Source organism: Gadus macrocephalus, chromosome 12 (genome assembly GCF_031168955.1).
Source record: "Gadus macrocephalus chromosome 12, ASM3116895v1".
Classification (NCBI taxonomy): domain Eukaryota; kingdom Metazoa; phylum Chordata; class Actinopteri; order Gadiformes; family Gadidae; genus Gadus; species Gadus macrocephalus.
Window position 1 is genome coordinate 2480175 of NC_082393.1, and position 13559 is coordinate 2493733.

Here is a 13559-nt window from a genome sequence, read left to right on the forward strand (position 1 = left end):
ATAGGTCATAAAAGTCGAAAAAGCATAATAGGTCTCCTTTAAGGTTGGGGGTTCACTCAATAAAAAGCACAACAGATGCTTTGTCTACACCAACATTAATAATCAGGATACCAGCAAGTGCATTTCCATATCAGACTCAAACGCCCGAAGAGTGTCAGAATATGGAGAGAATTCTAGAAGCGACCCGACAGGAAACAGACCCCAGCTACTGGCGTCTCTCCAGAGATGATCCTGGCAGGCTGGTTAATACACCACCTCCCCCGTGGCGTCTAACAGGACCCTGAGCCTCCATGTTGAAACACACAGAGGTCTGTGTCTGAGGCGGTGGTGCTGAGCTGCAGAAGAAGGGACATCTCCTTCTCTGCCTGGGTGAGCATGGGAGAGGGCCCATGCAGGCCACCGTACTACAGAATAAGACCAGGGCCTGTTTCATGAAGATAATTAGTCACACGACTAATTATCACCCTTTGTGTTGGTTATTATAGGGCAAGGCATGACAATAAAGAAGGATTCATTATCAGGATATTTAAATCCCTGCATGCAGTTTTGGCTGCGGCCACTAGAGGGTTCAATGAGCCTCTGAAACAACACAAACTGCACCTGTGGTGTTCAGCAGATGATTCTACTTCCTGTTTCTTCAGTTGAAATCCTCCAAGCTCAGCAGATGTTTCTCAAGACCTCAAAACACGCACCTGCTTACACATAGTCATGGAAGTCTGTCTTTACTACACAATAGAGACTATGGGCCTACTAATCTAAATTAAGTTACACACAGGCTTACACGCTTTATTACTTTTTTTATGATTTATTTTTTAGATTTTGAGCTATAGATATACAGTACACCTCATACATAAAGTGAAATGAAAACAATCTGTGAAACAAGGTACTTGTTTCACAGATTGTAAAAAAATATAAGGGAGGGAAGGGTACCCCCCCTTCCCTCCCTTACATAAAATAGGGTATAATGGGTTTTGACACAGGTATTAATGGGAGTGGATATTGGCCATGCATGCCTTCACATATACAGAGACATACCACACACTTTAATACTGCCTGCTTTCAGAGGGTCTCCTGATGAGAAGCAACAAATAAAAAGTTTATGACTACTTCTCTCCTCACTGCCTCCACAAACTACTGGATACTGAATGACGTCACGTTACAATGTTGATACACTGAACTGATTTAGTGAGACTAAAGGTGTGTGTTGCTGAATACCAGCCTGTAGATGTTGTAGCAAGATGGAGGAACACAAGAATCCAACCCAACCAGATTAATCACTAAAGAGAAAATAACCCTGCTATGATAGAAACATAACCATTATTTATGATAACACTACATATACTATACTGTTCAAGGTCTTATTTCTCCTCAATTCCTTGTATAACCTTTAATGCTGTCACATCAGCAGCTGCAGTCATGTCGAAATTTTCAATTTCTACATCAATGTTCAAATGTTCCAAAGGATCCATTTTTGAGGTCGTAACAATCCAGTCTGTATTTCATTTAGTACCTGCTTCTGAATGCTGAATGACATCACGTTAGAATGTTTGTACAATGTACTGATTCTAATCAGACTAAAGGTGTGCTGAATGCCTGCCTGTAAAGGGTGCAGCAAGATGGATAATTAAAAGCACACAAAGAATCCAAGCCAACAAGAACACTCATACGGTAAATATGCGGTTCAAACTTAATTACTTTAGTTTGTTTTGTGTCATTTTGGCTTAAGTTTAGCTGTTGCTCTAATTTGTTGGAGTTAGTGTTTGGAGAAAATGATCTTTTGTTTAGTAAATTGACTGCGTTCCTGTTGGATCTAAGGTGTAGAAGGACTCTGCATCAGTGACTGAGTGGCTCTACATGCTGCCTGAACTATCAAGTGTCTCTTTGTTTTTCTCTGTCTGAGCTTGTAGACATCAGAGCTATCTGTCTATCGTTCATATTTTAATAAAGTGATTCGTCTTCATCACTGAGTGAGGTCATGGAACAGCAGCCTATAGGAGGCAAGTCTGAGAGGAGTATGAACTGGGAGGGGAACTGGTCCAACCGGTTGGTTCACAGCATAATTTTCTTGTTATGAGTTTGACAGTTTGGTGTGGCTCACTTCATTACAGCAGGAAGAAGACTAAGGTACTGTACTCAACTCTGATCCCTGATGTATCCTAAATATGCAGAACTTTGATTTGTATCAGTAGATTGATGGTTGGTTTTCTGTCAATATATGGATGTATGGCTCTTTGTCAAAATTACTGTTGAATGATTTTGCAGATTCTTTATCTGAAGTGACTGACAGTGAATGCAGAAACAGGTCATTAAGGACCAGGTGGGTTTAGACAGTACAGAGAGTTCATTAAGGAGCCGGTAGGGGTTATACAGGTTTTGTCTCATATCACAAGTGTCCTTGGGTGACTTAAACGGTACTTAGGATAGAACAGTTGTTTTATTAGAATTATTATGAGTCATATCATCATAAGACTGGAAGACGGCCACCTTGTTTAGTGAAGGTGTTTACACGTCATCTTGTTCTGGAACTAGTTCTCTGTGGGCCTGCCAGCATAGATGTGGGTGTGATGTCATACGACATGAGGAAGTCCATATATGGACATGTCTTCAGAGCGGTTTAACCAGCACAGGGAACAGTAGGTCTGATATCTGCACGCTGAACTTGATCTTGATACTTCCCTGTGAGCAGCAATAAACAGCTTTTATAAAAGAAGAGAATAAACAAACGCTGAATGTCTGCAGGAACAATAGTTGTGTTTGTGTCCAGGTCTCCAGACTACTATGGATGATAAGATAGAGGAGGGGGGTCCTACCTCTAAAATCAGTTTGTCTGGGGAACATGGCCGCCAGAGCAAAGCTAAGAGGTAAGAAGAGGATCTCTCTGTCTGTGACTGTTGTCCATCTCAGAGCTCAGCAGTGATAATAATAATAATAATAATACATTTAATTTAGAGGCGCCTTACAAGATACCCAAGGTCACCAACAACACATGCTGGTCACATAGAAGTCCCATAGAAGTCATGATACATCATGACTCCATCCTTAGACTGAGTAAAAGCTGTGTGTGTTGTCTTGAAGCCCAGAGCAGCAGGAGAGAGCAGACTCCCCTGGACCCAGCTGTGTCTCCATGAAGAGTGACCGCTCTATGGATCTACCTGAAGTGTTTAAAGAGGGAAATCCGTCTATTGAGAAGAGGTGAGGATTTATCAGAGATTAAAAATACAAAGCATCTATCAAACATCAATATATCCTGGTCCTTATTTTCTAGAAGATTCCAGCAGGAGAGAGCAGACTCCCCTGGACCCAGCTGTGTCTCCATGAAGAGTGACCGCTCTATGGATCTACCTGAAGTGTTTAAAGAGGGAAATCCGTCTATTGAGAAGAGGTGAGGATTTATCAGAGATTAAAAATACAAAGCATCTATCAAACATCAATATATCCTGGTCCTTATTTTCTAGAAGATTCCAGCAGGAGAGAGCAGACTCCCCTGGACCCAGCCGTGTCTCCATGAAGAGTGACTGGTCTGGACCTCCTGAATTGAAAGATGGACGCCCCACCAGAAAGCAGAGGTAGGAGTTTCAAGCAGAAGAGGATTTATCTAACTTAATGTATGTAAGTCAAGAAAAGTAGATCCAAAGTGTGTGTGTGTGTGTGTGTGTGTGTGTGTGTGTGTGTGTGTGTGTGTGTGTGTGTGTGTGTGTGTGTGTGTGTGTGTGTGTGTGTGTGTGTGTGTGTGTGTGTGTGCGTGTGTGTGTGTGTTTGTGTGTTCTCTCCACAGACAAAACCAGGAGAGGTCTAAGGTTGCCAGTGCTCATTCAGTACAGCAGAATCAAACAGTGCTGATCAAGGTGGGTAAAGTCCAACAAGAAATTTCCTTTAGCTCTACACAGACCCGGCGCCAGTGCAAATCTCTGCAGGGGGCATGTCGATTTTGGGGGAGGGCCCAAATAAATATTACTAGTACAGACAGGTGCAAAAAAAACAAATGGCAGTTAAAAACAGCATCACCACAAAAAAACACAAACATCACAACAGCAGCTTTGCTTAGGCCTCAACGTTGCCCTTCTCCAACCAAGCTGACAACAGTAAAATCACACTATAGGCAACAACCCCATAATCTGCAACACTGACTGAACAGTGTGAGATTTAACCATTCTGAAAATAGATTACTCCCCGATCGATGCTAGTAAAGCTGGAGACGCCTTTTCCCTGTGGAATTAAACCTCCTCAGCAAACGGTTCACTGCTCCCTGCATTTTTTAGTCAACTCCTTTTCAAAACTGAGCTGAATGAGGGGGGCTTTGCTAAGATGCCGCATACAAATGCGAAAATTAGTTTTCGCATTTGGCAGTGGAAAAAGTTAAAGCAGACTTAAATGCCACCAAGACACTGGGCATTGCTTCCAGGGTCTTGTGGAAAATGGTGAAAAGTGTTTTCACAGTCCAATTATCATCCTCTGCGCGTGTGGAGCCTTCGATTTGGGTGTGAAGGAACTGTCGGCTACCACAAACTCAGCATCTACAAGTTTTGTGCGGGTCAAATCCAAGAGGGGCCTCACTTTTTCTGTGTCCAAAAAAGTTTCACTCTCTGGGTCACGTGAAACCAGTGATTCCATAAGCGCACTGTTGTGCTCTCCAAAGCGTCGTGCCATCTCTCAGCAAACTGCGTCAATACATCCATAATACAGTCTGAGCCCTATTTTAAGGGTCTGAAACGCAAGTGAGAAGCGCCAAGCGCAAGTAGCTTTGTCGGGGGTTCTATGGCGCGATCGCTATTTTACCGGCGCAAAAAAATACTCTTGCACCCGGCGCAAATCTAAAAAGGGTTGGTCTGAAGTAGCCTAATTACCCGTAGGTGTGGTTTGGGCGTAACGTGCAATAAACCAACGAGCGTGCCAGCTCCCATCCCCTTTAAGAGGGGATTGATATTTTGACAGTGCGTCTGCAGTCTCCGATGAGACAGATGCACATGAATTTCAACCTTCAAATGGCTCAGTTTATGGCCAAATAATACAGCCTAATTCACACATGGAATAAGGATTTCTTCCACAACTTCAGTCCTCAAATAAATTTCGGCAAATATAACTTATATGATATAACATATAATATGCGGTAACTGTGGTTCTATTTAATGATAGACGCAATACATTATAAACATGGTTTATTTTGTATTCTATTGTATACATTATCGTTATCGACTTGTGTTCCTAATATGAATGTGTCCCCCCGTTAATATACATTGCCATGGACTGTATTATGCGTTACGTGTTTAGTTTGCGTGTGTTTAAACAGATGGACGCACGCACGCGCGCCCGCATTCATTAATTATTTTACACATACACACACGCGTGCCCCCATTCATTCATTCTTTTTAACACTCACTCGCGGTAAAACAATGTTTTCTCACGATCAAATACTCAAAAAGTTATGGGCATGTACACGATGTCTGTGTCAAGAAAATATGTGTTTGCTGTACGGTGTTTGCAGATGCATAGATTTAAAAGTACAACTTATTACCGCTGTATCAGCTGTTCTTTCCCAAATAATTTACCAAGAATTTGTGGCTAGGTAGATGAGAGAAGCAAAGTGTATGCGCAAGGTGCACAAGCAACATTATGCATGCGCCCATAAAATAGCATCTGAACAACGCGCCACTGACTTTAAACCAGGTATTTCCTGGTTTCTGGCGCAAGTAGTTTCTGAAACTTGCGCCCCTTGGGGCGCAAGATCATTCCCTAATTTTCCGACGTGTGGCGCAGGAGGGAAAAGAAAGCTCTGGGCCAGTTGCAAACTAGCAACGACACATGCGCCAGTGATTAAGTCAATTGCGCTGGATGCACGATAGGGCCCTGAGTCTCTGTCATTTTGCTGTGTTGTCCTGGTCAATTCGTGCACCCAGAGCCTGCCCAACAACAAAATCTTGTAACTTTGTTGGTTTATGTGCATCTCCTCTTGCTTTGTGGGTTAGATGTATCCTCTGGCTCTGTACACTGATCCCATAACGCACTGAACTCCGTTTCGGTGCGGATGCCCTCAATACACGTTGGACAGCTGTGTACATACCAGTTGGACAGCTGTGTGGAGATCCATATCTTTTGATTGGAGCTATTTGGTGGTTCAAACAGGGTCAGAATCTTGCTCATCAGAAGCGCAATAAATCTGAAACTGGGTTCAGCAGTCCCACCGCTTCCACTCTCACATCGTCTGGGAACAAGTTTTCAAGTTTTTGCAGCTGGGAAATGTTTTCATGTGCTTTGCTTATTACCTGCACTGTGGCCATCGTTGGTCAAGCAGACGTTTTAGCGGCTAGGCTACTAGCTTGCATAATGGGCTAAGGTATAACGCCGTCATTACACTTGAACGTTCCCGTGTGATGCATTCTGAATAGTGATAGGTTTACATGTATGTCAATCACATAGTCTCTATTTTGTACACCTTTTTTTATGAGATTTGACATAGTATCTGACATCATATATATCTTAACATAAAAAATTTCATAAAAAAGTAAAATGCATTTTATTTTTAAAAGGGCAAAGACATCAAATGGGCGGGCCCGGCCCGGTCTGGCCCGTCCTTGGCGCCGGGCCTGGCTCTAAAGGAACATTAGAAAGCATCTCTTGTGGTGCTAATAGTCCCCAGGTTTCCCTCTTTAGACCAGCGGGACTGAATCCAGGACAGATGCTTCTGATGTCCTCAGTTAGTTCAGAGTAAAGTTCTCCTTGATTTTTGTTCTGTTCCAGAGGGCTGAGGAGAACGCACACGCTTTTCTAGACAAGGAGCTGAAGAAGCACTGGAGGGATCTCTTCCCAGATTACCCACAATGCTCAGAGAGTCAGATGGAGGAGGAGGATGGTAAAAACATTGAGCAGAGGAGGCGCGCCATAGAGGGAGTGGCAGACATCACAAAGCTCTGCCTGATAGAGATGAACCAGGAGGAACTGGCTGACACAATTGGGGGCGGTAAGAGTCTCTTATTTTGAAGACAGGGGAGACATTTATTTTGAACGGCAGAAGATACTCTTAACTTGAAAACAGAGAAGAATTACTAATTTTGAAGAGCAGCATGAGATTCATAATTGTTCTGCACTTCAATTAAATAATGTGAGATTTCTACATTTCCACCTTCTATTTGGAGATCTTTCCACTTCTGGTTTAAATGGTTTGGTCTAGATGTGTAGGGTTATTGTGGGGGTATCAGGTTAAATAGTTTGATCTAGATATATAGGGTTATTGTGGGGGTATCAGGTTAAATGTTTTTTCCAGATTTGTAGGGTTATTGTGGGGGTATCAAAATTAAATGGTCTGATCCAGAAATGTAGGGTTATTGTGGGGGTATCAGGTTAAATAGTTTGATTCAGATATGTAGGGTAATTGTGGGGGTATCAGATTAAATTGTTTGATCCAGATAAGTAGGGTTATTGTGGGGGTATCAGGTTCATGGTTTGATCCAGATATGTAGGGTTATTGTGGGATTATCAGGTTAAAGTATATTGAACATTATGCTGCAAATCAACAGCAGAATATCTCAGTTGGAGAGATGCAACACTATCTTGTTATCTTATATCAGCCTAGCAAGTCACCAATGATTCACTATAATTATTACTGTCATGACACCTATCATATGTCCGTGTAAATAACAGAATAAACCTGAACATGTTGAATCTGTAACATGCAGTCCTTTTCACGTCCGGCTTCCCCGACCACAAGGAATGAAGCCTCTAACTATCATGATGTTGATCATTTAACAGGAAATATTGACAAGTTTCCACTCAGGCTGGTCTGGTACAAATTTGCATGATATCTTTATATCTTAAGTTACCAGTCAACATCAAAACACATGCTTATGCCGAAACAAGGGTAAAATCAGCCATGTTTGGTTTTCAGCATTCATAGCATCCATATAAAGAACCCAAGCAAAGATGGAGATTGTTGTGTTTGCTGGCGAGATCGGAAAGAATTTATGTAGATTCGTAATAATGAATCTATATCAAAATATTGCATATTCCGATCAGAAAGCTGAGAAATTTGGAGGAATCTTACGAAAATTTGCGCATTACTTTTCGTATGATATCATACGAACCATTGCATGAGGATATATTTGTCTTGTGTACTTTTGTCATTTAGGATCTGCTGCTGTTCAGTGCCAACATAACATGAAGTCCCAACTGATGGAGAAGTTCAGGTGTATGTTTGAGGGAATCGCTAAAGCAGGACATTCAACACCTCTGAATGAATTCTACACAGAGCTCTTCATCACAGAGAGAGTCAGTGAAGAGGTCAACAAGGAACATGAGGTCAGACTGATTGAAACAGCCTCCAGGAAACCAGCCAAGGGGGAAACACCAATCAAATGTGATAACATCTTTAAACCCTTATCTGAACAAGATCAACCAATCAGAATAATAATGACAACTGGAGTGGCCGGCATTGGTAAAACCGTCTTAACACACAAGTTCACTCTGGACTGGGCTGAAGGCAATGCCAACCACGACATACACTTCACATTTCTCTTCCCTTTCAGAGAGCTGAACTTACTGAAAGGGAAAGAGTTTAGCTTGCTGGAACTTCTTCATCACTTCTTTATCGAGACCAAAGAAGCAGGAATCTGCAGATACGACCGGTTCCAAGTTGTTTTCATCTTGGATGGTCTGGATGAGTGTCGACTTCCTCTGGACTTCCAGCACAACCCGATCTGGACTGATGTTACAACGTCCGCCTCAGTGGACGTGCTGCTGACAAACCTCATCAGGGGCAACCTGCTTCCCTCTGCTCGTATCTGGATAACCACACGCCCTGCGGCAGCCAATAAGATCCCTGCTGACTGTGTTGATAGGGTGACAGAGGTGAGAGGGTTCACTGACCCACAGAAGGAGGAGTACTTCAGGAAGAGATTCAGAGGGGAGAAGCTGGCCAGCAAGATCATCTCCTATGTCAAGACATCACGAAGCCTCCACATCATGTGTCACATCCCAGTCTTCTGTTGGATCACAGCTACAGTTCTGAAGGACTTCTTCAAAACATCCAAGAGAAGAGAGGAGATGCCCAAGACCGTGACTCAGATGTACAGTCACTTCCTGCGTGTTCAGTCCATACAGGGGGACAGGAAGTACCATGGGAGGGCTGAAACAGATCCAGACTGGAGTTCAGAGGGCAGGGAGATCATTGTTTCTCTGGGAAAATTGGCTTTTAACCAGCTGAAGAAAGGCAACCTGATCTTCTACGAGTCAGACCTGGCAGAGTGTGACATTGATATCAGGGCAGCCTCTCACACAGGAGTGTTCACCCAGATCTTTAAAGAGGAGTGTGGGCTGTACCATGGCAAGGTGTTCTGCTTTGTCCATCTGAGCATCCAGGAGTTTCTGGCTGCCCTCTATGTCTTTCAGTTCTTTCTCAAAACTGGGGTCAATCTTCTCTCAGAAGAACAACAAACCTGCATGGAAGATATACTCAATCTCTACCAGAGTGCCGTGGACAAGGCCTTACAGAGTGAGAATGGACACCTGGACTTGTTCCTCCGCTTCCTCCTGGGCCTCTCGCTGGAGACCAATCAGATTCTCCTACGAGGTCTGCTGGGACAGACAGGAAGTAGCTCACAGACCAATCAGAATACAGTGTCTTACATCAAGAAGAAGATAAATGGAGATCTTTCTCCAGAGAGAAGTATCAATCTGATCCACTGTCTGAATGAGCTCAACGACCGTTCTCTAGTGGAGGAGATCCAACAGCTCCTGACATCAGGAAGACTCTCAAGAGAATCCCTCTCTCCTGCTCAGTGGTCAGCTCTGGTATTCATCTTACTGTCATCAGAAGAGGAGCTGGAGGTGTTTGACCTGAAGAAATACTCTGCTTCAGAGGAGGGTCTTCTGAGGCTGCTGCCAGTGGTTAAAGCCTCCAAAACATCTCTGTAGGTTCACTAATAACAAGTTTTACCATACACACAACACAATATACATAATATAGATTATAAAGGTTATTATAATATACATAACATATCTGCAGTTCTACTGTAATTTTACAATGACATGTGCAATGCATGCAAGACAATATAAATAATGCTACAATAGACTACACTACAAAGCATATTTTCAATAATCTACATGTTACACCAAATATTGAATTGACATTTACGGATATAATATATTGACTAGTATATATTTGTTAAAATAATAAAACATCTCTTAAAGAAGATTTAAAGACAATTCCTTCATTATGGAAAAGTAAAAGAGGAACGTTATTTTAATCACAGTTCCTAACACGTCTTGTTTTTGTTGTGTGAAGGCTGAATGGCTGTCATCTGTCAGAGAGATGCTGTGAAGCTCTGGCCTCAGTTCTCAGCTCCAACTCCTCTAGTCTGAGAGAGCTTAACCTGAGTACCAATGATATGCAGGATACAGGAGTGAAGCTGCTCTCTGCTGGACTGGGGAGTCCACACTGTAGATTGGAAACTCTCAGGTCAGTTTTACTCAATGATCCAAGAATTACACCACAAGGTTCACTATCAGAAGGTATTTGACTGATTCACATCCAGAAAAGTAATAATCCACACCTGTGTGTGTGTGTGTGTGTGTGTGTGTGTGTGTGTGTGTGTGTGTGTGTGTGTGTGTGTGTGTGTGTGTGTGTGTGTGTGTGTGTGTGTGTGTGTGTGTGTGTGTAGGTTGTCTGGCTGCCTGGTTACACAGGAAGGCTTTGATTCTCTGGCCTCAGCCCTGAGCTCCAACCCCTCCCATCTGAGAGAGCTAGACCTGAGCTACAATCATCCAGGAGACTCTGGAGCTGCGCTGCTCTCTGCTGGACTGGAGGATCCACGCTGGAGACTGGACACTCTCAGGTATGGAGAGGTCATCTCACCACTCGGGGACAATGTCTCCTACAAGGATTCAACCCGCTGCTAGATGAAGTTTTTTAAAAGGCAGCTGTAAGCAGATGATGAAGGCTGAATGTTTCAACATGCTGCTCTCACTTCTTTTTCCACCCAGTGTGGAGCACGGTGGACTGTGGAGGCTGAAACCAGCTCTAAAGAAGTGTAAGCGTCAATTTAGTTTGATCTATCAAAACATACACTTACTATAGAGATGGAAAGTCCATCCGCACAGCAGGAGGTGACGTCTATTCATTCAAATGTGTAATTGTGTGTATGTTTCCGTCTTTATGTATGTCTGGTATGTTTGTGTAGGTATGTAGTAGGTGTATGTTACATCTGTCTATGTATGCATAGCATGTATGAACCAGTGTCATGGTACCAACAGTTCATTTCCAGCCTATATGTTAGCTCAGCTGGTTCAGTCTGTTGTTTACACAGGTTGATTACAATGTATGTGTATCCGAACCGTTCAAAGTCTAATATCATGAAAGGATGTAGACTATGTATATATATTTATACAACGGGGGGCCTGAATCCAGCAATCTGATTGGTTCCTAACTGTTGTATAATGAGCGTATACATAACTGCTATGACGCCCAATCATTTTGTGAAAGTATCACTGATTAGATATAACCTCGTTTTGATGTATAATATGTATGTATTTGAGACCTGCGCGGGAATGTTTTCTTCATCCCGCTCCTGCCCGCTTCCTCTGAATCTCTGACCATTCCCCCCACATGTTTCCCTGGCCTGCATGTCTTTGGACCCGGTTAGGGTCCCGCGGGACACGGCGGCTCTCGCGAGAGCACAATTTGAATTTGCTCAGCGATTCACTCTGGGAATGGGTAATATACTCATGCTGCGTTTTATTATCCATCCGTTGCCTAGCGACACGCAAAAACACGCCCCTTTTCCTCGGACGGCGAACTCGCCATCTCGGATGAACTCAGTGGTGACCGAGCAAAATCCCGAGACAGAATTCAAGATGGCTGCGCCCGGTGTGACTTGAAGTATGAACTGTTTTCATTGTGCTTGGACCACTTTGTCGGTTTAAATGGCAATTTCAATCACTCGTATTACTGCAATACCTTACTGCGTCCGCATCTTTGCCTATGGCCTATAGCCTACTTATTTTGGAGCGCCTGGTCCTCTGCCAATGCTACCGCGACAACAGCTTTCCGGGTGGCGTCCATGTTTTCCTCCAACCACCGAGCGAAATAATAAAACGCTTGAAGTGTGGGCGTGGCGTCAGATCCGAGATCCGAGTCGGTTCGCAGAGAATACTCTGAACGCAGCATCACTCCCCGATTCCCCTGGCCCAGAACATTAACCAATCACATCGATGTATCTGATATAGGCGGGCTGAGGCCCCGTCCACACGAAGCCGAAACGGGCGAAACCGTTACGGTTTCGATCTATCCGGTTTCGAAGTATCTCCGTAAAGACGAAGCCAAGCGAAACCGGATAGATCTGTAGAAACGCTGTAGTAAACATTCCAGGCCCATAAGGGGCGCTGCTTCTGGTACACAAACCAGAAGAAGAAGAGGCGAGCATGCGCATAAAGGCTGCCCCCCGAACCACTAACAACACAAACAAACAGCTCTTCTACGATGGCGAACTAGATTCTCAATAAATAATGGCTTAGCAACCCAACAAGGGACATGATATGCTGCAGGACGATTACAAGCTTGTAGTCCGCCATCATCTTTTTTGTTGTGATTTCTGAGCCTCCGCGGGCTTAAGAGCCATTGGCTAGGAGGTCGAGGGGTGGGGCGATGACGTCATGGTTTGCGGTTTCAGTCGGTTTCAGGCGTCCCCACGAAACCAAAACGAAACCGGATAGATTTGAAACCACCTCCGAGGGTGGTTTCAGAAGTTTGCGGTTTCGGTCAGCGGATTCGCCGGCTTCGTGTGGACGGAAGGCCGAACCGTACAAGACCTTTGCGGTTTCGCCATGAAATCGGCTTTGTGTGGACGGGGCCTGAAAGCGTTGCTGTTTTACCAACCCTGTGTATTCTTCTGATTAGTCGTAGTGTTATCCAATTTCGTGCAGTGATATTGTCAAATGCATGCTTGGTGCCGCCCCTCGAGTTGGGCCATTTTCATTACTCGTTGCCAGACCCCACAGCTTTCTAAATGTGGATCTGGATTTCCAGGCTACAATACTCCACTAAAGTAGCTATCATACGATAATATTTAGACTTTCTATGTTAATGTTTGTAGAGTAGATGAACGTGAAACAGGACCGGTATAAGAAGAAGAATGCAAGACAACAGCACAAGTGATGATGATGATGATGATGATGATTATGATGATGATGATGATGATGATGATGATGATGATGATGATGATGAAGAATGGTTCATCAGCTCATCATGTCTTTTTCTCCCATCAGATGCCTGTGAACTCACACTGGACCCAAACACAGCCCACAGACGACTCTCTCTGTCTGAGGACAACAGAAAGGTGACGCTGGTTGGAGTGGACCAGTTGTATCCTGATCACCCAGGGAGATTTGACTCCTTTCCCCAGGTGTTGTGTAGAGAGGGTCTGCCTGGCTACTGTTACTGGGAGGTAGAGATGAAAGGACGTGTTGACATAGGAGTGACATACAGAGGAATCACAAGGAGAGAAGGTCGTGACAGCTGGCTTGGATGGAACAACAAGTCCTGGAGTCTTAGTTGTTATGATAAAGGTTACTCT

General features: G+C 43.7%; 2 protein-coding genes across 5 annotated transcripts in view; both read left to right on the plus strand.

Moving 5' to 3' along the window:
- LOC132469698 (NACHT, LRR and PYD domains-containing protein 3-like) overlaps positions 1 to 13559 on the plus strand; it is a 49923-nt gene that overhangs the window by 34983 nt on the left and 1381 nt on the right. Inside the window, exons 7-16 of one of the 2 annotated variants that reach the window (XM_060067694.1) lie at positions 3076 to 3192; positions 3266 to 3382; positions 3456 to 3566; positions 3776 to 3845; positions 6736 to 6955; positions 8120 to 9899; positions 10274 to 10447; positions 10650 to 10823; positions 10972 to 11018; positions 13252 to 13559. The exon at positions 13252 to 13559 is cut by the window's right edge and continues 1381 nt beyond it. In XM_060067694.1, the coding sequence (XP_059923677.1) occupies positions 3076 to 3192; positions 3266 to 3382; positions 3456 to 3566; positions 3776 to 3845; positions 6736 to 6955; positions 8120 to 9899; positions 10274 to 10447; positions 10650 to 10823; positions 10972 to 11018; positions 13252 to 13559 (3118 nt within the window). The remainder of the gene's footprint in view (positions 1 to 3075; positions 3193 to 3265; positions 3383 to 3455; positions 3567 to 3775; positions 3846 to 6735; positions 6956 to 8119; positions 9900 to 10273; positions 10448 to 10649; positions 10824 to 10971; positions 11019 to 13251) is intronic. The other variant, XM_060067695.1, reaches the window with a different exon arrangement.
- The window catches only part of LOC132469700 (NLR family CARD domain-containing protein 3-like), a 26374-nt gene continuing 14905 nt past the window's right edge, over positions 2091 to 13559 (plus strand). The window contains exons 1-2 of one of the 3 annotated variants that reach the window (XM_060067700.1): positions 2091 to 2637; positions 2765 to 2861. In XM_060067700.1, coding sequence (XP_059923683.1) covers positions 2779 to 2861 — 83 coding nt within the window. In that variant the 5' untranslated portion in view covers positions 2091 to 2637; positions 2765 to 2778. The remainder of the gene's footprint in view (positions 2638 to 2764; positions 2862 to 13559) is intronic. The other 2 variants (XM_060067699.1, XM_060067701.1) reach the window with 2 other exon arrangements.